This window comes from Orcinus orca, chromosome 1 (genome assembly GCF_937001465.1).
Source record: "Orcinus orca chromosome 1, mOrcOrc1.1, whole genome shotgun sequence".
NCBI lineage: Eukaryota > Metazoa > Chordata > Mammalia > Artiodactyla > Delphinidae > Orcinus > Orcinus orca.
The window spans coordinates 95,822,815-95,847,706 of NC_064559.1; the positions used below are offsets into that span (position 1 = coordinate 95,822,815).

At 45.3% G+C, this 24,892-nt stretch overlaps 1 protein-coding gene and 1 long non-coding RNA gene across 2 annotated transcripts; both read left to right on the forward strand.

Annotated features, from left to right (window-relative positions):
• F11R (F11 receptor) lies at window positions 1-24,499 on the forward strand. The gene is made up of 10 exons (XM_004284421.4): window positions 1-156; window positions 20,048-20,116; window positions 20,281-20,388; window positions 20,576-20,722; window positions 21,015-21,217; window positions 21,393-21,495; window positions 21,634-21,741; window positions 21,971-21,983; window positions 22,291-22,339; window positions 22,476-24,499. Exons 1-10 carry the CDS (start codon window positions 93-95, stop codon window positions 22,509-22,511), a joined length of 900 nt encoding a protein of 299 aa, XP_004284469.1. The 5' UTR covers window positions 1-92; the 3' UTR covers window positions 22,512-24,499.
• Window positions 7,764-13,616, forward strand: LOC125960566 (uncharacterized). The gene is made up of 2 exons (XR_007470366.1): window positions 7,764-9,145; window positions 12,648-13,616. It is a non-coding gene; the product is annotated as an uncharacterized LOC125960566 (long non-coding RNA).
• Window positions 24,500-24,892: the final 393 nt, after the last annotated feature.

The window sequence follows — 24,892 nt, forward strand, 5'->3', positions numbered from 1 at the left end:
TGGCGGCTGGAGTTTAGTCCCCGCGCTCCTGTTGGGCGAAGCTGTGTCTGTTCCCGGGCTCCGGCGACTACTGTCGTATCGGGATCTTGATCATGTTGGGGACAAAGGCGAAAGTCGGGAGGAAACAGTTGCTTCTCTTCACATCGATGATACTGTGTAAGTTCCTGGAGCTTTTGGAGGAATCTGTGGGTCTGGTCAGAGGTTGGAGGGAGGCGCTCCCCACACCTCTTGTCCGCGGGAGGGGAGGGGTTCAGAAACCGGTCCGCCTCACCCTCCTAGTCCTCTTTCCGCCCCTGGCTCGTCCCTCTTCTTTCCCGTCCCCCTTACCCTGGTGAGTGGCTGGCTCCCCTCCCCCACACTGGTGAATAATGACCCCCTCCTCTTACATCCGGAGCTGCCTTTCCGCACGTTCACCAGAAATAACGGGGAGAGGTTGGTTCCCCTTTCTTTCATCCTCACTTACTGGTGAGGGCCGGTGGGCGCGAGGGTCCTGCCCAGCCGGGATTACACACCTGGGAAGGGGGCCATCCTGCCCCTCCAACACGCATCCAACATCCGAGAACAACCCGAGAGAAGTCGGAAGCCTCTCGTACCCTGACTCCCTTGGCCCCTGGATGCTCTGCTACTTAAGGGTCCTCAGAGAAAATCTAATGGAGGTGGGGTGGGGCGGAAGTTTCTTTCCCTGGCTGTTGCTGAAGGGTTTCTTTAGCTTTCCCCGGATTTTGGGGTTGCCATTGTTGCTCTGGGAAAAGTGTCTAGGTGCAAAATCTGGGGAAAAAAAAAGAAATAAAATTGAAACCAAAAATTTCTCAGAACACAGCATTCAAAGTTCCTTTCTAGAATAACTACTTCCAGAGTCCTTAATAAATGTTGTTGACTGAGTGACTATTCGCAGGGGGAGGTCCTGGCTTTTGGTTGGCTGGTTCCTTCTCAGAGCCAGAACTCTGCCCTCCCCCCTGGCCTTGTTTGAGAGTTTTTGTTTCCTTTGTAAACTCCCTTTCCTGTGGAAGAATGAGACTCACTTGTTGGGGCAGGCCTCCGTCTATAGATATGCTTGTGCCCGGCCGAGTGTGTGGTTTGTGCCTTAGTCTACCTGTGTCAGCACCTGCACACTTATCTGTCTGATTCTTGAGTGTCTGTGTGTGTGCTTCTGTGGATAGTTGTGTCAGTAGGGGATCTGTAAGATTCTCCATTTCCCCCTCAACATCCATGTTTTAGGAAATAAAAGAAATGAACAATTATGATCAGTATTAGCAGTTATAAGGTAATTCACTTTGCTTAGTTTGAAGGGTGTCTTAAATCAGATGAATTGACTACTCCTTTGTCCCTTATCACAAAAACATTAACATTTGGGGTGGACTGGACCAGTGACAAGTCGAATCCTCTCCCTATTGTACAGATAAGGAAACAGGTACAAAGAGGGGAAATGACTTTTCCAGATTGACAAAAGGACCTGGGACTGGAACCAGAGTCTCCTGACTGACTTCTCCTTTTCCCACTCCTGGCTCCAGCGTCTCAGGCACCCTGTGGCACAGGAACCAGGATATCAAAACATCAGTTTGGGATACTGCTCCAGAGTCCACTATCTTACCTACCTTTTTCAATTTTTCTTTCCCACTAGATTCTTTCTTTTCTCACTTCTCCCTTTCATTCTATTCCTCCATTTCCCCCTTTTCTTCAGTTTCCATTCTTTTCCTCCCCTTCTTCCCCATTTACTTCTGTCTGTATCTTAGAACTGCTAGTGACACCCATGGTCATTTTTTGGTTCTGTGTGGTAGTCAGTACTAAACACTTTGCCAACACTTGTGCTGTACCAGTACTCCCCACCCCCAACCAAGAAGTTTCTGAGTCAGTAACTATTTGTGACAGTATTTGTCAGGCTTATAAGCTTCCTAGAGCTGCATCCTTCTCCCCTTTCCTTTTTCTTTTCTCTCTCCCTCATTTTCTATAATAATCACATACTGACACTGAAAGAGTTGTGATATCACCCTTCTGAGCTTGGGAGTGTCCTCTAGTCTGTTCAGGGAATCAAGAAACAGTGGTTTAGAGGGAGCTTGAGATGATGTTGTATTAGCTTGATAGGACAGTGGATCCTAGAAAGTAACATGTCCAGGAGATGGAGGAACTGACCTTGTCACATGTAAATAGGGCTAGACCTGGGGGGAGCAATTTGGTTAGTACAATGAGGATGGAAATAGCAGCCAGGCCATCCCATCTGGGTTCTGGCTTGGCTTTCTGCCTTATTTGTGATCTTAGGCTAGTAACTCAGTCTTTTCATCTGTAAAACGGGATACTTGTCCTAATCTTGTCCTGAGGATCAACTGCGATAATGGCTACATTACATATACATGAAATGATTATTATCGGGCAGGTTTTATCCCCTTTGGATTTTGTGAGGATGAAAGGATGCTGCCTATAGTAGAGCAGGTCAAAGGAAGCAGGGAGAGACCCTGCTAGATTCCAAAAGGCGAGAGTGAAAAAGTAGGGGCTTTCTTGGGCGTCTAGTCTGTCCTCTGCCCTTGGGATACTGGAAGCATATATAGGGTTCCTGCGTGTTCTCCCTCCTCCCTCCAGGGCTGCTCCTCATGTGGGCTCTGCCATCTGGGAGGAAGAAGAAAGGATCAAGCAAAGGTCCAACCCCAGCCTGGGGAACCTAGTGGAGAGGAAGGCCTGAGCCTACTGAGACAGGGCTGGAGACTAAACACTGGGAGAACTGGGCCTAGGAAAAGTAAAACTGGTGACAGAGAGTACTAGTCTCCCTCCCTGTAGAGAGCCTGTGCTTAGAAAAGTTTCCAGCTATCTCCCAGGCAGGAAGAGGCATTTCTGCTTAGCAGGGTGGTGTGTGCCTAGGATGACTTTTTGGTGTAACTGCAGACGAGAAAGAGGAAACCTAGGCTGGAATCCTGGTGTTTGCACACACACCTCTTACTTCATGTAGTGTCCCCACTGAAACATTCCAGGAGGGAGGAACTGCTGGGTCAGTCTGTGAGTCCCGGTGTTTCTTTTGTATTGATGTTTCTGCCTTTCTAGTTTTGCTGTTCAGGGTTAGATTTACCTCAAACTGTAGATTGGTGAGTCACTCCTCCTTTCCCCTCTCTCTACTGGGGGCTTGAAATTACTCCCAGGAAAGAATCGTTCCCTCGAAACCAGAACCTAGAAACTAGTGACACAGCAAGTTGGAACTAGGAAGTGAGTGGTAGTGGAATTCCAGTGTCTTAGTCTTTCCCTCCTGGCTCCAGAACACTTTTCACTCTATGATATTTCTCTTCAGTTTCTTTGTGATCTGGGCTTGCCTGGAGTCTCCAACCTAGTTTTGGCTTAGGGTGGAGCTGCTGTAATTAAAAAAACAAAGTTTATTTATTTATTTTTTTTGCGGTACGCGGGCCTCTCACTGTCGTGGCCTCTCCCGTTGCGGAGCACAGGCTCAGCGGCCATCGCTCACCGGCCCAGCCGCTCCGCGGCATGTGGGATTCCCGGACCGGGGCACGAACCCATGTCCCCTGCATCGGCAGGCGGACTGTCAACCACTGCGCCACCAGGGAAGCCCCAAAGTTTATTTATTTAGAAGAGGTTAATGTGGTACGAGAATCAAAATGACATAAAAGAGTGGGGTTATCACTCCCACCCTGTTCCTGTTCACTCCGTATCTCCCCTAGTTTCCTATACATCTTTCCAGTGATTTGTTATACAAATATCAGTATATATAAATATATATTTCTTTCTTTTCCCTTTTCTTACACAAAAAGAGGCACACTATATTCATTGTATTCCATCCTGTATCTTGTTTATTTCATTTAATATACCCTGGAGATCTTTTCATATTGGTGGTGTGGCCTTGGCCATTAGAATATTCCACCCCTCCCCCGCCCTCCTCCCCAAGTCCTCTGGGTCAAGGGGCGTCTGTTCTGCCGACTCAGAAGTGGCTGACACTCCTGATTAAAGACAGATTTAAAAGCTATATACATTTTATGTGAGAGATTAGGAAACGATGGGGCTTGTTTTTCACATCTGTTAGCATTGAGGAAAGACCTTGGGGAATCTCTAAACTCAGACCTGCTTCCTCTAGAGGTTCAGGGAAGATCTGGATGCCACTTGTCAAACGTAATTGTGGAAGAGGTTTCAGTGCTGTCAGGGGGTTGTGAGATGTAATGTGAGTGGATACATACTGGAGTTTTCCAGGCATTGAAAACTCAAGAGTTCATCTGCCTGGGACTCCCTGATAAGCAGAGTTTCTGTCTAAAGTCTGCCTGGTGTCATTTGTTTTACAATGTGTAGGACAGGAGGAAGCAGCTGGTTGGCAGGAAGTTTGATGCCAGGCCCCCTGGAGTGAGCCCTGGGCAGGCAGGCAGAGCCTTCCTTTGTAATGGGGAGATGGGTGGGGGAGGAGAGCTGAGCAGGTAGAACTGGAAATTCTGCTGAGAGAGGGCAGGAGGGAGCAATGGTGTGAAAGCTCTCCTGTCCTACACTGCCATCACCACTTTCCACCATCCTCAGAGGGCCTTGCCAGTTGAACGACGTTACTGAAAGTACAGCCAAGCCTGGCTGTTTAGACTTAGCCCAGCCTGTTGTTGGGCTCACAGAGCCTTCCTCTTACCCACGCATTCCTTATCTGTCCCACCCCAAACCCCAGGAGTGACTTCAGTCTCTACAGGGTGAGCGGTGGGAAGGAAAGTGCAAACCGGGGGTGGTAGCCCTGGGTCCGGGTTCTAATTGTATTGCAATGTCAAATTCATTTGTTAATCCAATAAACATTGGTGTTTACTATGTTATGAGCACTGTGCTAGAGATTAGGGATAAAAAGTGAATAACATCTGCTATCAAGAAGCTCTGAGGGAAGTCAGGTATTGTAACAATTAGCCCACGTTAGGTAAACTGTGAACACACTGTAACTGGGGGCTTTCCAAGGCTTTGGCTTATCTTCCCTATTCCGAGGCTGTAGCTCCCTTACAGTGGGAATGTCCTATGAGGCTCATCTGCGTAGAGGGGAAATTTGGATGAATTCTTAGAGAAAACCAGAGACTAGCTTGGCTGGCTGGCTGGCTACCCTCCTTTTCCTTCCTTTGTTTGTTTGTTTTTAAATGGATCAAAACTCATTGCACGAAAACAACTTAAGGAAAATTCTAATAATTAACAGGATGCATAGAGAAAACAAAGATTTCTTAGTAAAGCAGCAGAAGGAAGTAGCTTTTCTGTTGTGGGTTTGACCTGCATGTACAAGGGAGGGTTGTTGGTGGGTTCTGTCAGATGTCTGGATGCCTCCACCCTCTGTGACCACCTTCTCATCACAGCATTGCTTCAAAGCGGCAAAACACAGTGCTAGGAACGGGGGAGGATACAAACATAATTTGGTTTCTCTGTTCTCAAGGAACTACAGACATATATTGACTAAGTAGAATACAGAGCACCGTGCGTCAGGGGCTGTCATTGAAGCACGAAATGTTTGGGGAGCATAGAAGGAAATAGTTACTTTTTAAAATGATAAATTTTTTATTAAGAAATAATAGATGTTCAATGTGGAATAATGGGAAAACAGAGGGATATAGAGAAAGTAAAATCACATGTCATCCTATTATCTAGAGATAAACACTGATTGCTGGTTTTATTCTAGTCTTTCCACTATGAATAAATGTGTGGTAGAGATGACCTGTGCAAAATATATCAGAAAAAATAAAATGGCCGTTTGGTGTCACTGACTTTTCCTTAAGTCTTGGCTCTGTGGGCAGAAATTGATTAGGGTCACACCAGCTCAACAGAAATCCATAGAGGGCTTCCCTGGTGGCGCAGTGGTTGAGAGTCCGCCTGCCGATGCAGGGGACATGGGTTCGTGCCCCGGTCCGGGAAGATCCCACATGCCGCGGAGCGGCTGGGCCCGTGAGCCATGGCCATAGACATCAATGTTTAAACCAAACTGTGTACTAATGCTACTTTGAGCTGTGGCCGGTTTGTCAGATTATGTAGGAATTACAGTGGGAAAAAACAAAACTGTGTTATAGATCCCTTCTCATTTAGATTATTAGTTAATGACTGAATACTAGTTTTAAATGAGGTAGGTGACTACGTTCTATGACAGAGAGGATAGGAACATCTATATGCCCTGGTATGGTGGTAACATGTCCTGACTGTATTTTTTTTTTTTTTTTTGAGCAAAGTACACTTTAAACAAAATCCCTTCTATAGTATTCTACTGTATGGCTATCCTGTAATTAACTGTTCACCTTTTGTTGAGCGTTTAGGGTTTTTTTTTCTTTGCTGTACGAAATACATTAAATTGTCCTTGAACATACATCTTTAAGCTTACCTTTAACTATTTTATTTTCTTAGGCTATATTCCTAGAAGTTGGAGAGAGATTAATTTTGATTGGGGGAAGGCATTATGCATCAAGGCACACTGGAACAGGATGTTGAAGTATGAATGGTGTTTCCTTGCTGCTCTGCTGAAGATGCTGTGTAGTGCAGTAGTTTTGGAGACTCAGAGTTAGGCAGACCTGGGTTAAGATTCCCATCTTGTTGTTTGCAGCTGTGTGATTTGGGGCAACTGTGCTAAGCCTCAATGTTCTCATCTATAAAACGGGATGATAACAATAGTACTTGTCTTCCCAGGGTTTTTTTTTCTTTTCTTTTTTTTCCCTCCTCACAGGGTTTTTAATGAGACAATGCATGTGCTCTCATTTCTTCCTGCCTTTTTCTCTCCTTGAAATTTATCAGACTCACATACAGAATCTTGATAGTGTAATAGTCTATTTCTTACTCATCTGTTACTTCATTTCACCTTTAAAGTCTTATTTAATCATTCTGTGCTTCCTGGTGTGTCAGTATTTGGGTATTTCCTGTTATTCTTTATCATCCTTCCTTTCTTTTTGCCTTTGTTTTTGCCTCTCCTTTCTTGCTTTGTTTTATTTTTCTTTGCCTCTTGTGATCTTTATTATTTTTTTCCCTTTTTATTCCCCTTCCCACTCTTTTTTCTTTAAATTAAAACATTTAATACATACTTGTTTATTACACAAATGTAGAACATAGAAGAGAAAAGCTGCCTGTATTCTCATCTCTCAGATAATATGCACTGTCAAGTGTTTGGAGTCTATTCTTCGAGATTTCTTTATGTGTATATTCGGGTTATTTTTATTATTTGTAAAAATAGGGTCATGTTCTACATATTGTTTTTACATTTTGGACATATTTCTATGCCTGAACAAATTGATTTACCTTGACCTTTGCGATGGCAATATGGTTCTTTTTATTTGTTTTTGTTTTACATAGTTGTGTAATGTATCATACCATGGAGCCAGATTACCTGGGTTAGAATCCTAGCTCTGCCTCCTACTAGCTTTGTGAACTTGAGCAAACTACTTCAGTTCTGTGCCCCGATTAACTCACATGTGAGATGGGAGCAATAATAATATTTATTTCATAGCATTATTACAAGGATTACATGAATTAAACCTGTAAAGGGCTCAGAAGAGTATCTGGTACATAGTATTCAAGAAATGTTAGCTGATGGGGCTTCCCTGGTGGCGCAGTGGTTGAGAGTCTGCCTGCCGATGCAAGAGACACGGGTTCGTGCCCCGGTCCGGGAGGATCCCACATGCCGCGGAGCGGCTGGGCCCGTGAGCCATGCATGGCCGCTGAGCCTGCGCGTTCAGAGCCTGTGGTCCGCAACGGGAGAGACCACAACAGTGAGAGGCCTGCATACCGCAAAAAAAAAAAAAAAAGAAAAGAAAGAAAAAAAAAAGAAATGTTAGCTGCTATTATTTTATTCATGCTATTATTTTATTCATTTGGTCATGCTCAGTAACATGTGTCTAGAATTTGGATATAATTAATTAAAAGTATAGGACAAACCTTGCAGAAGTCTTCAAGAATTCTGTTGATTTTTTAAAAATTATTTTATTGAGGTATATTTTGCATACAACATTATTTTAGTTTCGTATACAACATAATAATATATATTTATAGTTATTGAAGAATGATCACCACAGTAAATGTACATCTATCACCATACATGATTACAGAATTTTTTTCCTTGTGATGAGAACTTTTAAGGTCTACTCTCTTAGCAACTTTTAAATATGCAATACAGTATTATTCACTATAGTCACCATGCTGCCCATTACATCTCCATGACTTATCAATTTTTTGTTTTGTTTTGTTTCTGCGGTACGCGGGCCTCTCACTGCTGTGGCCTCTCCCGTTGCGGAGCACAGGCTCCGGACGCACAGGCTCAGTGGCCATGGCTCACGGGCCCAGCCGCTCCGCGGCATGTGGGATCTTCCCGGACCGGGGAACGAACCCGTGTCCCCTGCATCGGCAGGCGGACTCTCAACCACTGCGCCACCAGGGAAGCCCCGACTTATCTATTTTATAACTGGAAGTTAGTACTTTTTGATCCTCTTCACCCATTTTACCTCCCAACCCCCCACTCCTCACCTCTGGCAATCACCCAATCTGTTTTCTGTATCTGTAAGCTTGGGGTTTTTTTGTTTGTTTGTTTTTGATCCCACATATAAGTGAGATCCTGTGGTATTGGACTTCTTCTGTTTGACTTAATTCACTAAGCATAATGCCCTTAAAGTCCATCCCTGTTGTCACAAATGGCAAGATTTCATTCTTCTTTATGGCTGAATGATATTCCATCGTATATGTGTGTGTGTGTGTATATATATATATATATATATACACCACATCTTTATCCATTCATCCATTGATGGACACTCAAGATATTTCCCTATTTTGGCTGTTGTAAGTAATACTGCAGTGAACAGGGGGCTGCATGTAGCATTTTGAGTTAGTGTTTTCATTTTCTTTGGATAAATACTACCCATAAGTGGAATTGCTGGATCATATGATAGTTCTATATTTAACTTTGTAAGGACCCTCCATACTGTTTTCTACAGTGGTTGTATCCATTTACATTCCCACCAACATGAGCTTTGCATGAGGGTTCCCTTTTCTCCACATCCTCACCAACAATTATTATTTCTTGTCTTTTTTTTTTTTTTTTTTTTGGCCGTGCTGCGCATCATGGGATCTTAGTTCTCTGACCAGGGATCGAAGCCGTGCCCCCTGCGGTGGAAGCACGGAGCTCTAACCACTGGACCACCAGGGAATTCCCTATTTCTTGTCTTTTTGATAATAGCCATTCTAACAGGTGTGAGGTGGTATCTCATTGTGGTTTTGATTTGCATTTCCCTGATAATTAATGATGTTGAGCATCTTTTCATGTACCTATTGGCCATCTGTATGTCTTCTTTGGGAAAATGTCTATGCAGATCCTCTGACAATTTTTAAAAGATTGTTTAGGTTTTTTTGCTATTGAATTGTATGAGTTCTTTACACGTTTTGGATATTGACCCTTTGTCAGATGCGTTAGTTGCAAATATTTTTTCCCATTCTCTAGGTTACGTTTTCATTTTGTTGGTGATTTCCTTTTCTGTGCACAATATTGATTCTTCCACTGCATACTTGAGTCAAGATTCAACCAGAGTGTCCACAGCTGATGCCCAATTTAAACCTTGTGTTGGTCTGCTGGGGATGCCATGACAAAATACCAAAGACTGGGTGGCTTGAACAACACTAATTTATTTTCTCGCAGTTCTGGAGCCCAGAAGTCCAAGATCATGGTGCTGGAGGGATGGTTTCCTCTGAAACCTCTCCTTGGTTACAATGGCAGCCCTCTTGCTGCCTCTTCACATGGTCATCCCCTCTATGCCTGAGCACCCTTGGTGTCTCTTTGTAGAAGGACACCAATCAGATTGGATTAGGACATGTCCAAAGGTCCTCACTGTAACTTAATTACATCATTAAAGGGCTTGTCTCCAAATGCAGTCACTCTCAGAAGTACTGGGGGTTAGGGCTTTCATATATGAATTTTGAGGGAATACAATTCAATCTGTAAAAACCATGAACCATTTTGAAGATTCTGCAGAAAGAGCAGTGATCTAGCCAGGTGTCTCCTTGGGTTGCTTTTGTGATCATAAAAGAAATGGGGGTGTTGTAAATGGATTCACATCTTTTCCCCATTTCCCCCCTCCGCCCATTTTAGACCTTGCATTAGAAGGTCTAAAATGTGTGCAGACCTTGCATTGCATTGGCTCTGCACACTTCTACTGGTTGTGAGAAACCAGCCTCTACTGTTGTGCATGCAGACACCTACAGACACACTGCAGCCCAGGTGCAGAAATGAGGCCCTTTTGCAAAATGGCAGGTGGAAAGCACCCATGTGCAGAGAACTTTAATTCTGTTTCATAACTGTGAAGCAAATTAAAAACAATTCTTAAATTGTGAAGCTAAATTAAAAGAAAGATTAATGGAACGCTCTTTTTTTTCTTCTGAGAACTAAACATTAAAAAAAAAACACTGTTGCTAGTATTAAAATTTTTTAAAGATTGGGTTTGAATCAAGTTTGTTTTTTCTTCTTCTTTTTAAAAATATTTACTTATTTTGGTTGTGCCAAGTCTTATTTGTGACGTGCAGACTTCTTGCTTGTGGCGTGCAGACTTCTTAGTTGCAGCATGCAGACTCTCAGCAGCGGCATGCATGCAAGGTCTAGTTCCCCGACCAGGGATCGAACCCAGGCCCCCTGCATTGGGAGCGTGGAGTCTTACCCACTGGACCACCAGGGAAGTCCCAAGTTTATTTTTTCTTTATTTGGGTGTGCCCCATCTGCCAATTTGAAAAATGGGCTTATCTTTGTAGATAAACCTTAACAAGTAGATGTTATAGCGAATGGTCTGCTCTGACCTAATTTGTTAAGGCTCTATGTTGTTCAGTGTCAGTTTGTACCAGGCATTGTGCTAAGTGCTGAGAACTCAGAATGGTAGATTAACACATTATCCCTGCTCCTTTGGTTGTTTACTGCCTGATAAGGGAGAGATATAGGCGCATAGATGATGTCATTATAATGTGGGAAGTGCTTTGACAGTGTTTTGCATGGGGTAGTGGAAGCCAAGGAAAGAGACCTTAACTTGTCTGTGGTGAGGATTGGGGGTGGGGTAAGTCATTTCCCGCAAAGTAATGTGTTTGAATACCTGCTGACCAGGTGGAGAAAGAGGGGACAGGGTGTTCCGTATAACAGGAATAGCATAAGCAAAGGCAGAGGTTGTGAAACTGCACGTCTTTGCTGGGAATTGTAAGTAGTTTTGTATTGCTGGAGGGTAAATTGCAAGAATAGGGAGTGTGGTGAAGATGATAAACTTATCACCAGGTCGGTTGGTGCTAGAACTCTTGCCTGGCTGAAGAATTTGGATTTTATCTTACAGGTAATGTGGAATCGTTGGAAGCTTGAAGCAAGCGTTAGATTTGCACTTTTTAGAAGGCTGTATAGTGTAGCCCAGTCTCTGGAATTGGACTGCCTTGATTTGCAGCTGTACCACCACTTAACTGCTCTGGGCCTCAGTTTCCCCACGTAGAAAACAGAGGTGATAATAACAGTATCACCCAACTCCTAAGGTTGTTGTAGGAATTAAATCCATGTGATGTGCTTATAGCAGTGCCTGGCATATAATATAGTAAGTGCTCAATAAATGTCAACTCTTTCTCTAGCAGTGAGGTGGAGGAGGGATGTGAGTAGGTCAAAATTAAACAAGGCAGAGAAACCTATTGAGAGACCAAATGCAATTCTTCAGATGACGATGGTACTAAAAAGTGGCAGTGGGTCTGTGGAGAGGAGGGGCCAAATTTGAGGGAGATTTGGGAGATGACATTGTAATGCTTGGTGTTGGACAAGAGTGAAGGAAAGATGGTGATGGCTTAAAAGGTTCTAGAGTGAGTGACCAAGTAAATGGTGATACCACCAACCTGGAGAGAGGAGGGGAAGCGAGAGGTAGTGGGAAATGATGAGCAGTGTGAGATTGCAGGAGGGTGTGTGTGAAGTCCAAGTAGAACCGTCAGGAGGCACAGCAATAGGAGTCTGCAGCTCAGGCAAGAGGTAGTATCTGGAGCTGGCCATACATTGGTGTAGAGGAATGTTGTGTATTTGAGATTTCCTAGAGAGAATATGGAGAGGAGAAAGGGCACAACATGGAATGCTGGGGATTACTAATATTAAGGGATGGACAGAGGAAGCAAAGTTCAAGAAGGCGAATAAGATAACCCTGAGGTGGGGGGAGAACCAGAAGGGCTGAATGCAGAAAGCAAGGGGGTGGAGTGGCTTGAGGAGGCAAGTGGCTAGTAGGGTCAAACATCTCACAAAGGCCACAGGAGGTAAATAAAAAAGCAAATACTAGATATCTTTAATTATAAGACTACTTTAATGTTTTGGAAATTGGGATGTGACTTACAGCCCATGTACATATTTAATATGATGTTTCCCCAAGAAGCTATTATTAAATTGATGTTATATCTTATAATCAGGGTATCTTAGAATTGAGGAATACGATTGGTGACCTTAGTAAGATCCATTTTAATTTCAAAGTGAGAGCCAAAGACGTATTGCAGTAGGTTGAGCAGTGAATGTGTATGTTGGGCTGGAAACAGTGTGTGTAGACTACTTCTTTAAGAAGTTGAGAGAGAAAGGGAGGAAAGGATTGTCACTAGAGAGGGGTGTAAGATTGAGTGAAGGTTTTCTGTACATGAAAGGGCCAAAAAGTCTATTTTTTTTTGTCTTTGTGTACAGTCTTTATTTGTTGAAATACCATTAGATTTTTCCTCAGGACAAGAGCAAAGATCATCCCCTGCAGAAACTTTGGAACTATGTACAGAACTTTACAGAACAGAGGACAACACTTTAGCTGAAGCCTGCCTGCTGACCAGAGAAGGGTGTTCTGAGTGGACTCAGCAAAGAAAAGGAAATCAAGCAGGGAAAGCCCATCTGAATCAAACTTCAGCTGCCATCAGGGCAAGTCTTGTGATGGTCACAGATTGGAGGCTCTGTTTATGGAAGGTTCGAGTACAGCACAGGGGTTCCATGTATCTTTACGGCTACACCCCAGGCTGAGGTGCCATTAAGTCAATGTCACTCAAATTCCTGGCCAGCCAAACTCCGGCAGCAAAGAGTCCCAAATTAAGGATCAAGTTCCTCTGGAAGAGGCTTCCCTGGTGGCACAGTGGTTAAGAATCCGCCTGCCAATGCACGGGACACAGGTTCAAACCCTGGTCCAGGAAGATCCCACCTGCTGTGAAGCAACTAAGCCCGTGTGCCACAGCTACTGAGCCTGTGCTCTAGAGCCCGCGAGCCACAACTACTGAGCCCACGTGCCACAACTACTGAAGCCTGTGCACCTGGAGCCCGTGCTCCACAACAAGAGAAGTCACCGCAGTAAGAAACCAGCACTCACCACAACTAGAGAAAGCCCATGTGCAGCAGCGAAAACCCAACACAGCCAAAAATAAAATAAACACATTAATTAATTTAAAAAAAAAAAAGTTCCTCCAGAAGTCATTTCTATCGGTGGCAAAGCGGTAGACTCCCCGAAGCCAGTCTCCCACGTTGTCTGGAATTTCAGGAGCTTCATTTGCCGAGCCCACAGTGGTCATGCCAGCCCCACTGGATAGCAGCACCTTCGCGCTCCACAAGGCCTCTCACCACGCACCTTCCAAAAAATCTATTGATGCCTTTGACTTTGTAGTTTTTCTTGTTGTGAACATGGAGTAAATTAAACATCACAATGGAAAAGGTGAAATTTCCTTCTGTTTTGGTTTACCATGTTAACTAGTAGGACATTTGTATGTACAGTATGCCAAGTATAAGTCCAAGGTTAAGTGCAAAAGGGAGGTCGTGATGAGGTAAGGGAACATATAAAATAGATGAGGAGAATGGATGGGGAAATTGTGGGTGTTGTGAGAGAAAACCCTCAGCTCTGCTGCTCTATACATGATGGTTCTAGAAAAGAGTCTTTTTTTAAAAAATAAGTTATTTATTTATGTATTTTGGCTGCATTGGGTCTTCGTTGCTGCACTCGGGCTTTCTTTAGTTGTGGCGAGAGGGGTCTACTCTTCCTTGCGGTGCGCAGGTGGCTTCTCTTGTTGCAGAGCACGGGCTCTAGAGCGCAGGCTCAGTAGTTGTGGCGCATGGGCTTAGTTTCTCTGCGGCATGTGGGATCTTCCCGGCGTAGAGCTCGAGCCCAGGTCGTCTGCATTAGCAGGCGGATTCTTTTTTTTTTTTTTTTTTTTTTTTTTTTTTGCGGTACGCGGGCCTCTCACTGCCGCGGCCTCTCCCATTGCGGAGCACAGGCTCTGGACGCGCAGGCCCAGCGGCCGTGGCTCACGGGCCCAGCCGCTCCGCGGCACGTGGGATCTTCCCAGACCGGGGCACGAACCCGCGTACCCTGCATCGGCAGGCGGACTTTCAACCACTGCACCACCAGGGAAGCTCTAGAAAAGAGTTAGTCTTTCCAAGGCAATTACAGTGATAGAGGAGAGATGGTTTAGTGGGCTGGAATGTAAGCATTTTTCCGGCAGTATTTATATATATTTATATGTATTACTGAAGAAAACTTTGAAGTCAGAAAAAGAAGTATATACAGAAAGACCTATGGGCAGATGATGAGAATAATAACACATAATACTTATTTGGTGCTTCCTGTTGGTCAGACACTCTTGTAAGCACTTTATTTGTATTAGCTTGTTTAACTCTCAACAACAGCCCTTTGACATAGAAATTCTTATTATCCCCATTATACAAGTGGGCAAACTGAGGTTCAAAGTGACTAAGTGGCTTGCCTGGGTCACACAGATTATAAGTAACAGAGCTGGGATTTGAATGCAGGCAGTCTGAATCCAGAGGCTTGTTCAGGAACAAGAAGGGGAACGTGGATCAGGATGTCTGAGGTGTCCTGGGGTCACTAGGAAGGAAGGACATGGTGCAGAGGCTGAACTTAACTCATGGTGTGAGACGCAGCCACAGGAGAGTTTTGAGTATTGCAGTCAGGCCACAGGCAGACATCAACAGTCCTGCATCAGAGGAAGGTGAGAAGGCCCTGAGGTGAAGGGCCCTGTATTTTAAGCAAGAGGAGAGAAGCCTGGACTAGGTAATAGCAGTCAGAATTAATGAGAAGGGGAAGATGCCAGTTGCCCAATATGTTTGTGTATATATGTGGTGATGTCATTCCTGCACATGTTTTAGATCTGATAATCTGAGAGGACTCAAAAAAGAACTTCAGGGCTTCCGTGGTGGCGCAGTGGTTGAGAATCTGCCTGCCAATGCAGGGGACACGGGCTCGAGCCCTGGTCTGGGAAGGTCCCACATGCCACGGAGCAACTAGGCCCGTGAGCCACAACTACTGAGGCTGTGCGTCTGGAGCCTGTGCTCCACAACAAGAGAGCCTGCGATAGTGAGAGGCCCGCGCACCGCGATGAAGAGTGGCCCCCGCTTGCCACAGCTAGAGAAAGCCCCGGCACAGAAATGAAGACCCAACACAGCCAAAATAAATAAATTAATTAATAAACTCCTACCCCCGACATCTTCTTTTTTTTTTTTATTTTTTTAATTTTTTTAATTTTTTTAAACATCTTTATTGGAGCATAATTGCTTTACAATGGTATGTTAGTTTCAGCTTCACAACAAAATGAATCAGTTATATATATACATATGTTCCCATATCTCTTCCCGCTTGCGTCACCCTCCCTCCCACCCTCCCTATCCCACCCCTCCAGGCGGTCACAAAGCACCGAGCTGATCTCCCTGTGCTATGCGGCTGCTTCCCACTAGCTATCTACCTTACGTTTGGTAGTGTATACATGTCCATGCCTCTTTATTGCTTTGTCACCGTTTACCCTTCCCCCTCCCCATAGCCTCAAGTCCATTCTCTAGTAAGTCTGTGTCTTTATTCCTGTTTCACCCCTAGGTTTTTCATGACATTTTTTTTTTTCTTAAATTCCACATATATGTGTTAGCATACGGTATTTGTCTCTCTCTTTCTGACTTACTTCACTCTGTATGACAGACTCTAGGTCTATCCACCTCATTACAAATAGCTCAATTTCGTCTCTTTTTATGGCTGAGTAATATTCCATTGTATATATGTGCCACATCTTCTTTATCCATTCATCCGATGATGGACACTTAGGTTGTTTCCATCTCTGGGCTATTGTAAATAGAGCTGCAATGAACAGTTTGGTACATGACTCTTTTTGAATTATGGTTTTCTCAGGGTATATGCCCAGTAGTGGGATTGCTGGGTCATATGGTAGTTCTATTTGTAGCTTTTTAAGGAACCTCCATACTGTTCTCCACAGTGGCTGTATCAATTTACATTCCCACCAACAGTGTAAGAGGGTTCCCTTTTCTCCACACCCTCTCCAGCATTTATTGTTTCTAGATTTTTTGATGATGGCCATTCTGACTGGTGTGAGATGATATCTCATTGTAGTTTTGATTTGCATTTCTCTAATGATTAGTGATGTTGAGCATTCTTTCATGTGTTTGTTGGCACTCTGTATATCTTCTTTGGAGAAATGTCTATTTAGGTCTTCTGCCCATTTTTGGATTGGGTTGTTTGTTCTTTTGTTATTAAGCTGCATGAGCTGCTTATAAATTTTGGAGATTAATCCTTTGTCAGTTGCTTCATTTGCAAATATTTTCTCCCATTCTGAGGGTTGTCTTTTGGTCTTCTTTATGGTTTCCTTTGCTGCGCAAAAGCTTTTAAGTTTCATTAGGTCCCATTTGTTTACTTTTGTTTTTATTTCCATTTCTCTAGGAGGTGGGTCAAAAAGGATCTTGCTGTGATTTATGTCATAGAGTGTTCTGCCTATGTTTTCCTCTAAGAGTTTGATAGTTTCTGGCCTTACATTTAGGTCTTTAATCCATTTTGAGCTTATTTTTGTGTATGGTGTTAGGGAGTGATCTAATCTCATACTTTTACATGTAGCTGTCCAGTTTTCCCAGCACCACTTATTGAATAGGCTGTCCTTTCTCCACTGTACATTTCTGCCTCCTTTGTCAAAGATAAGGTGGCCATATGTGCGTGGGTTTATCTCTGGGCTTTCTATCCTGTTCCCGACATCTTCTTTAAAAAAAAAAAAAAAAAAAAGAACTTCAGCTGAAGTTAGAAGTGAGGCAGAAACAATCATCAAATTCATATGCTGTGATTTATTTATTTATTTTCTTTCGGGCAGCCCTTTATTTCAAAGGCTAGTTTTTAGTTTAATTACAAGCTGTTCTTCGTTTGGGTGGTGTCATAGGTTGGGTTCTTGGGAAACTGACTCTGAGATGTCAATTATTGTACCAAGACATTTATTAGGGAGTGTTCTTGGGATCCACACCTATGGAAGCAGGACCGGGCAGAGGGAAAAGTTGAGTTGCATTGTAGTCCCAACAAGGCCTCAGCTTACTGCACAGGGACCTTTGAAGCAGAAATAGCCCTTCAGTGTTGTCCCAAGGTGGGGAGTTGGGGAGATAGAGATGGGACTTTTTTTTTTTTTTTGAGATGGGACTTTATATGTGTCCTCCCTCCCTTTTTTTTTGTCCCACGTGGCACATTGGATCTTAGTTCCCCAACCAGGGATCGAACCCGAGCCCCCAGCAGTAGAAGCACGCATGGAGTCTTAACCACCGAACCACCAGGGAAGTTTCCAAAAGTCAGTTCTTGCTGGTTCCTTTTTTTTTTTTGGCCGTGGAACTTACTCAATCTCAGTTCCCTGGCCAGGTTTGAACCTTGGCCATGGCAATGAAAGCCCAGAATCCTAACCACTAGGTCACCAGGGAACGACCCCCCCTCTCATTGATCAGGCATTGGATGCCGGTGCCCTGACCCTGTTGCCGCCTGGTAGGAGGCATGGCCCTGGGCAAGGCAGTGTTCTGGGTATCCTCAGAGAGGGCTGATGGCTGCAGGCCTTCTTCTGGCAGCAGTCCCAGCAGCTGAGACAAAAAGTCCTTCATTCCTGAAGAGAGATCTGGTTTGCACATCTCGGTGTACATCACAGGTAGCAAATTGTAAAATTCGAGAATCTTAAAAAAACAAAGTTCCCATCATCAAAGCAGAGAAAGTTGACTTGGGCAAAAAATCAAAGCATTTAATTGTCAGCGTTCTTGATGAGACCTAGAGACTTCCATGTCCTCAGTTTTCTATTTAGTGAAGACTATTTGGGTTAATTTCTGTATCTGTTATTACATCTGATTATAGATTTGACTTTGAAATATAATGCCAAATATACAAAGTAATATGATTAGAAATAATTTCTAGATAAAATGGACCTGACTTTTAAAAGAATCATATTTTAGTACATAGTTTGCCTCCATTACACTAGTGGCTTTTCTGAAAAGCAGCATGGTGTATAAAAGTATGGTATAATAAGGGAAAAAAAGAGGTATAGGAGAGACCTGTATGCTAATCTCAGCTCTGCCATTTCCTAGCTATGAAAACTTGGATCAGCCACTTAATCTTTTATTTTTTCTATTTATTTATTTATGTATGTAAGTATGTATGTATGTACGGCTGTGTTGGGTCTTCACTGCTGCCTGCGGGCTTTTCTCTAATTGCAGCGAGCTGGGGCTGGTCTTTGTTGCGGTGCGGGGGCTTCTCTTCTTGCGGAGCACAGGCTGTAGGCACGCGGGCTTCAGTAGTTGTGGCACGCAGGCTCTAGAACGCAGGCTCAGTAGTTGTGGCTCGTGGGCTTAGTTGCTGCACGGCATGTGGGATCTTCCCACACCAGGGCTCAAACCCGTGTCCCCTGTATTGGCAGGTGGATTCTTAACCACTGCGCCACCAGGGAAGCCCCCCACTTAATCTTTCAGGTTTAAAAAAAAAAAAGAAAGAAAGAAAGAAAAGAAAGAAACAAGAAAAAGAAAACGAACCTAAAGGATTTCAGAGAACATCTAGTTCAAACCCATCATGTTTCAGATAAGAAAAGGGAGGTTCAGGGTCAAGAGACCATATTCAGTTACTTGGGTAATTTAATAATGAAAAAGTATACTTGCATTTATCTAAAGAAGACAGGACTTTGACTTAAAGCTATGAATAAAGCAGCCTTCATGAGTTTGAGCTTTGAAAACATGAATGAGAGTAATTGTGTACGTGCAGGTTGGTAACTATATCACACCATCCTAGAATCCTCTGGCACTGGTGCTTATTTTGGGATGTGTGGGCCCCTCCTGTGAGCCCAGCTGCCTCTCTCCCACCATGTTATTTAATTAGCCTTGCCTCTCCTCACCTCCTCTCTCCACCTCCACCACACACCACATTTTCCTTCTCTTCTCCATTGGGCAGAAGGAGATTCTAATGAGATGATCTGAGCCCACTTCTGGTCCAGAACCCGCTGTGTGATCTTAGGCACATTTCTTTACTTTAGTTCCTCATGTAACACTGGGATGATAATGTTTGTCCTGCTGATCTGTCATGCTTGTTTCAAGGATCAAATGATATAATTGTATGTGAAAACACTTTAAAAAGCACAAAAGGCCCTACAAATGTATTATTATTATCCTATTATGGCTCCTCCCTTTCTTCCCTCCCTTGCCTCCAGCTTTGCTGGCTTCCTGCCAGGATTGTCTGACAAGTGACTGTAATTATTTGCTGAGAAGCTTTCTCTGAACCATGAAATGTCATTTAGAAAGCTGCTCTTGGACTAGGAGGAATCTGATTAGATTATTGGGAGTCACAGAGGGAAATTTTTTTTTTTTTTTTTTTTTTGCGGTACGCGGGCCTCCCACTGTTGTGGCCTCTCCCGTTGCGGACCACAGGCTCCAGATGCGCAGGCTCAGCGGCCATGGCTCACGGGCCCAGCCGCTCCGCGGCATGTGGGATCTTCCCGGACCAGGGCACGAACCCGTGTCCCCGGCATCGGCAGGCGGACTCTCGCCCACTGCGCCACCAGGGAAGCCCAGGGAAAAATTTTTTTAAATGAAGAAATTGCATTAGAAGGAAATCTTTTATTTCCATAGATTAAAACAAGTATTAGCCTGCAATTGTAGCAAAAAACATTTTTAAAAGATATTTAGAATATTGGTGAGAAAGTGTGAGATCCGAGAGGCACGTGAATCTCTTGAAACCCTTGACCTTGGAATCTCAGCATGGAGAGTCCCAGCCCTAGATGCCCATCAGCTGGGACTGCTCTTCCCTCTCCACAGCATTCCTCTGTCCACTCCTGATGGACCCACCTCTCTTCTTCTTCTCAGGCTCACTGGCATTGGGCAGGGGTGCAGTGCAAACTTCTGAACCAGTAGTCCGAGTTGCTGAGAATAAACGTGAGTTGGGAGGGGCTGTGGAGGGTGGCGGGAGTTGAAGGGAAGGGAGGTGAGCAGGTGCAGACCCCTGGGGAACATCCAGCCCAGACTGGTTTGGGGCCATTTCCCCAGCTTCTCCATTTACTGCTGTTTCTTCCTCCCACTCACTTTGATCCTGTCTGTAGCTGCCAAGTTGTCCTGCTCCTACTCCGGCTTCTCCTCTCCCCGCGTGGAGTGGAAGTTTGCCCATGGCGACATCACCAGCCTCGTTTGCTATAACAACAAGATCACAGGTGAATCGCTCCACCTCCTTGCTGACTGCCTAGGTTGCAGGGGGCTCACCCTGGGGCTGAAGTCCCCAGGGCCTTCCTGTCGCCTTTCCTGGGGGAAGAAGAGAGCCCCCTGTGCCTTGGGTGCCACCGTCACCAGCTTCTCTTAGCTTTCCAGCTCACTCTGCCCCTGCTTCCTCTGTCCTGGTAGCTTCCTATGAGGACCGAGTTACTTTTTCGGACAGTGGCATCACCTTCCATTCTGTGACCCGGAAAGACACGGGGATGTACACTTGTATGGTCTCTGACGAAGGCGGCAACACCTATGGGGAAGTCACTGTCGAGCTCATTGTGCTTGGTACGTGCCACAGGTCTTCTGTGTGGGCTTGCAATCAATTGCTTTCCTAAACCCTTAGCAGGCTCTGCTAAGCTTTGGAGCTCGCTGATGGTGAAAATACTTGTGGCGGTGGGGCTGGGGAGGGGGGTGTTCAGAGTCCTGGTGCTGTCAGAGAAGAACGAGCCCCTGGTTAGGGGGAAACTAAGGGCATAGTAAGGAAGGAAGGCTAGAGCTGATGGATGGGAGTGTCATGCTACTTGGCCTTCAGGCAGCCGTCCTGCTCTTGTGACAAGTACCTTCTCTCCCTCCCCAGTGCCTCCATCCAAGCCTACAATCAGTGTCCCCGCCTCTGCTACCATCGGGACCCGAGCAGTGCTGACCTGCTCAGAGACAGACGGTTCCCCACCTTCTGAATACTTTTGGTTCAAGGATGGGGTACTGATGCCTACGGAACCCAAGAACAACCGTGCTTTCAGCAACTCTTCCTATACCCTGAACCATAAGACAGGGGAGCTGGTACGGACGGGGTCAGGGTAAAAGATGTGTATGAGGGGGTCGCAGGGTTATAGAACCCCCGAAAGTGGGGAAGAAGGGCGAGCAACAAGGTAACCTTGGCATTAGGATCAGGAGACATAAAAGACAGGTACTTGGCTTCTTCAAGCAGGAAGCCAATTCGTCTTCTGCCCTCCAGATCTTTGACCCCGTGTCGGCCTCTGATGCTGGAGATTACACTTGTGAGGCGCAGAATGGGGTCGGGCCACCCATGAAGTCAGACACTGTGCACATGGACGCTGGTGAGTGAGGGCGTGGCTGGGGCTTGGGCTCAGACCCCAGGGTGGGGTTTGGGGTCTGCTCTCCGTCCTGGCTTTGGCAATGTTGGCAATACCATGAACGAGCTTTCGGGTGCCTGACCTCTCATTTGTGTCCCATAGTGGAGCTGAATGTAGGGGGCATCGTGGCAGCTGTCCTTGTAACACTCATTCTCCTTGGAGTCTTGATTTTTGGCATCTGGTTCGCCTATAACCGAGGCTACTTTGACAGTAAGTATTTGACCTCAAAGGCTCTCCTTTGTATCATCCCCATTTCAGGGCCTGGTTCTTGGGTGCCACCTGGGTACTGACCTGATACTGAGCCCCGTGTGTGTTGGGGTTACCTCCCAGGGAGCACCGGTCACCCGTATCTCAGGGCCACACGCTAGGTCCCCCATCTTCCTGCGCCATGCTGTCTTCTACCCTGCTGACACTCATGGTCCCATTTCTTGTCTTTCAGGAGCAAAGAAAGGGTGAGTGAGCTGCTGTCCTAGAGCTCTCTAAGGTTGAGTACATGGATGTATACGGTTTGAAGCTGAGATGTTCCCCGGGGGAAGGGGTTGGAGGGGAAGGCAACGAGCCTGGTAGGGAAAAAACATCTGGATTTCTAGCCCTATCCACTATGGTCCTGTGCTTGTCCTTTCTCCCTGCACCCAAACCTCCCTACCGAGAACTCTGTGCTTCTGTGAAGTTCTCAGTCCCGGCCTCTAAAGTTAACAAGCAGAGGTTAAGGAGAGGGACTAGGGGACTGAGCGTCTCCATCTTCTGACTTGTCCGCAGGACCTCGAATAAGAAGGTGATTTACAGCCAGCCCACTGCTCGAAGAGATGTGAGTATGCCTGCCCTGGGATGGGGAGGTCCTCCTGGCTGGAGTGAGGGGTTTCCAGACTGTGTTTATATGTATTCAGGGGATTATCAGCTAAAGAAGACTGTAGAGAGTTGACGCGAATGTTTTATTTCTCCAGGGGGAATTCAGACAGACCTCATCATTCTTGGTGTGACCCTGGTCCAGCTCATCTCCCGTCCTCTGTGCTTGCCTTACTCAGGTGCTACCAGACTCTGGCCCCTGATGTCTGTAGTTTCACGGGATGCCTTATTTGTCTTCTAGCCCCCACAGGGGCCCTCACTTTTATCTTAGTTAGGACGTGTTTTTTAAATAATGTCTGCCATGTGCACCTTCTACCTTCCTGCCTCCCTTCCTTTCCCACCACTGCTGAGTGGCCTGGGACTTGTTTAACGCTCTTTTCCCCCATCCCCCGTCCCTACGAGGGATCAGACAGAAGTCCTGACTGATGCCTGCTGAGTTCCCTTCCAAGGAGACTGCGAGGGTGGCGGGGCACTCACTGCCCGCTGCGCGCAGCGGTCCTCACATAGGGAGGGGTCTGGAGCTTGGTTCCTTGGTGCTTTCTTGCCGTACTGAGGACCGGTACCAGCTGTTCTAGAGTGGAGACCGGAGCAGCTGAAATGGTTGTGTGGTGACGACGTCAAGTCTCTTCTGCCTCTGCAGCCCACTTTCTTCTGTCTTCCCGCCGGAAGCGCCATGGGGTCCTCCTGCACCGTCCTCTTTCTGAACACAAGCAGACTGACAGCAACTATGTCTGTGGAGAAAACAAGAGCTTTGGTTGTGGAGATCATAGTAAGCTTTCAGGGCACACGGAGCAGAAGAGTTTTTAAACCACTGATCTACAGAAAAGAAAGCTGGAGCTGGTAGCTCAAGCCATCACCCTTCCCTTGGCTGGAACAACTGGACCCACACTTTTAAGATGTGTCTGCAGGGTTGTGGGAATTTGTGTAGTAGTCAGCTCTGCTGAGCACGTGTGTGTGTCTGTGTGTGTGTCTGTGTGTGTGTGGTATCAATTCTATACTGAAATTGAGTGTGTGTTGGAGGGCTTCTTAGCTCTTTGGTGAGATTGTACTGTGGGAATGGGAGAAATGAAATAGCTAGGCTCCTTCTTAGTACAAACAAGAAAATCCCCAAAGCCCTGCTTCCTAGCAACCTGGGCTGGTCCCTAGCTCACTGTCCTACCCCTTCCTGGTTCCTGCCTTCAAGGCAGACGTTGGACCCTCATTTCCAGAGTCCTCTTGTGGCAGGAGAAGGGCACCCCGGGTGAAGTGATGGTGTACTCTGGGTTCTACTTGGTCTGATCCACCCAGTGAGAGGAGAAATGCCCACCCTGCCACCTCTGTCAGCCAGATGCACTAATATACTTCCCTGAGGCTACAGGAAAAGCAGCCCCAGAGCCTGAGGCAGGATTTCTCAAATCATTCTCAGAATCACTCCTTTAGTAGTAGTTTAAAGTAGTCCTACTTCTCTATTTAGGGGGTAGGTGTAAGGAGAGCAGGAGCGAGCAGGGTAGTCCTGCCCACCATCTTGACCCTTCTTTGCCCTTACATCTGTTTCTCCCTCTACCCCAGCAGCCCCAGTCTATTTATTCACTAGCAAGAGGGCAAATAAGGGGTCTCCTAGGATTGATTTTGCTAATTTCTGTGGAGGATACTGAACACCACTTTGCCATGTTCTGTTCCCTCATCTGACAGTCCATCACAGAACTGAGTTTTCTTTTCATCAAGGATCCAGAAGGAAAAACCAAAACCAAATCGTATCGTCACGCACCAATAACAAATAAGCTTTCCAGTTGGAAATAGAATCTAAGTAGGCAATAAAAGTAGAGATTGCGAAACGGTTCAGTAAGAATGAGGTTTTTGAAGTACGTTTCAGTTTTGTATCATTGCTGGGGGACAGGGTGGGAGGGATGTAGAGAAAAGGCCACAGGGAAGCAGAGGTGAATCATTGTGCCTGCAAGCCTGAAGCAAATGGCTCTTCACTCCCTAGGTCACGACTTGTGAGGAGTATAAGTCAGTTATTTACCAGCCTTGGACTTTACCGCTCCAGCTTACAACAGTCCCTTGAGTTGGAAAACACCTCGTCTGCTTTCATTTTAGAGTGTTACAACTAATTTTTGTAATAAATGTTTATTTTTCACATTGAGTTTAAGTCCTGAAGTTTTAGCTTAAAAGAATTGGGACCCCCAAAGTGACTTGAACTTCAAAAATCTTACCTGTAGTCTTTTTTTTTTTTTTCCCCCTGTAGTCTTTTTAAGAAAGAGATTAGGGATATCCTTCTAAATAGTCTGGTAGTTCGATTTCAGTTTAACTTACCATTGGCCTGTACTCGAATGGGAATGCTTCAAATGGACATTTCCTACATTAAAAGGAGACTTAGGGCTTGAGGAACAGGGTAATCCCTAGAGATTAGTGTTTTAGACATGAAGCCACCCTGATTAGGGATAAAATGATTGGACATGAAGGATGTATTTGTTGTCCCTGTCTCAACAGGATCTGCAGATCAAGGCCAGGGGAGGGGAAAGTGGGAAATGGGGTT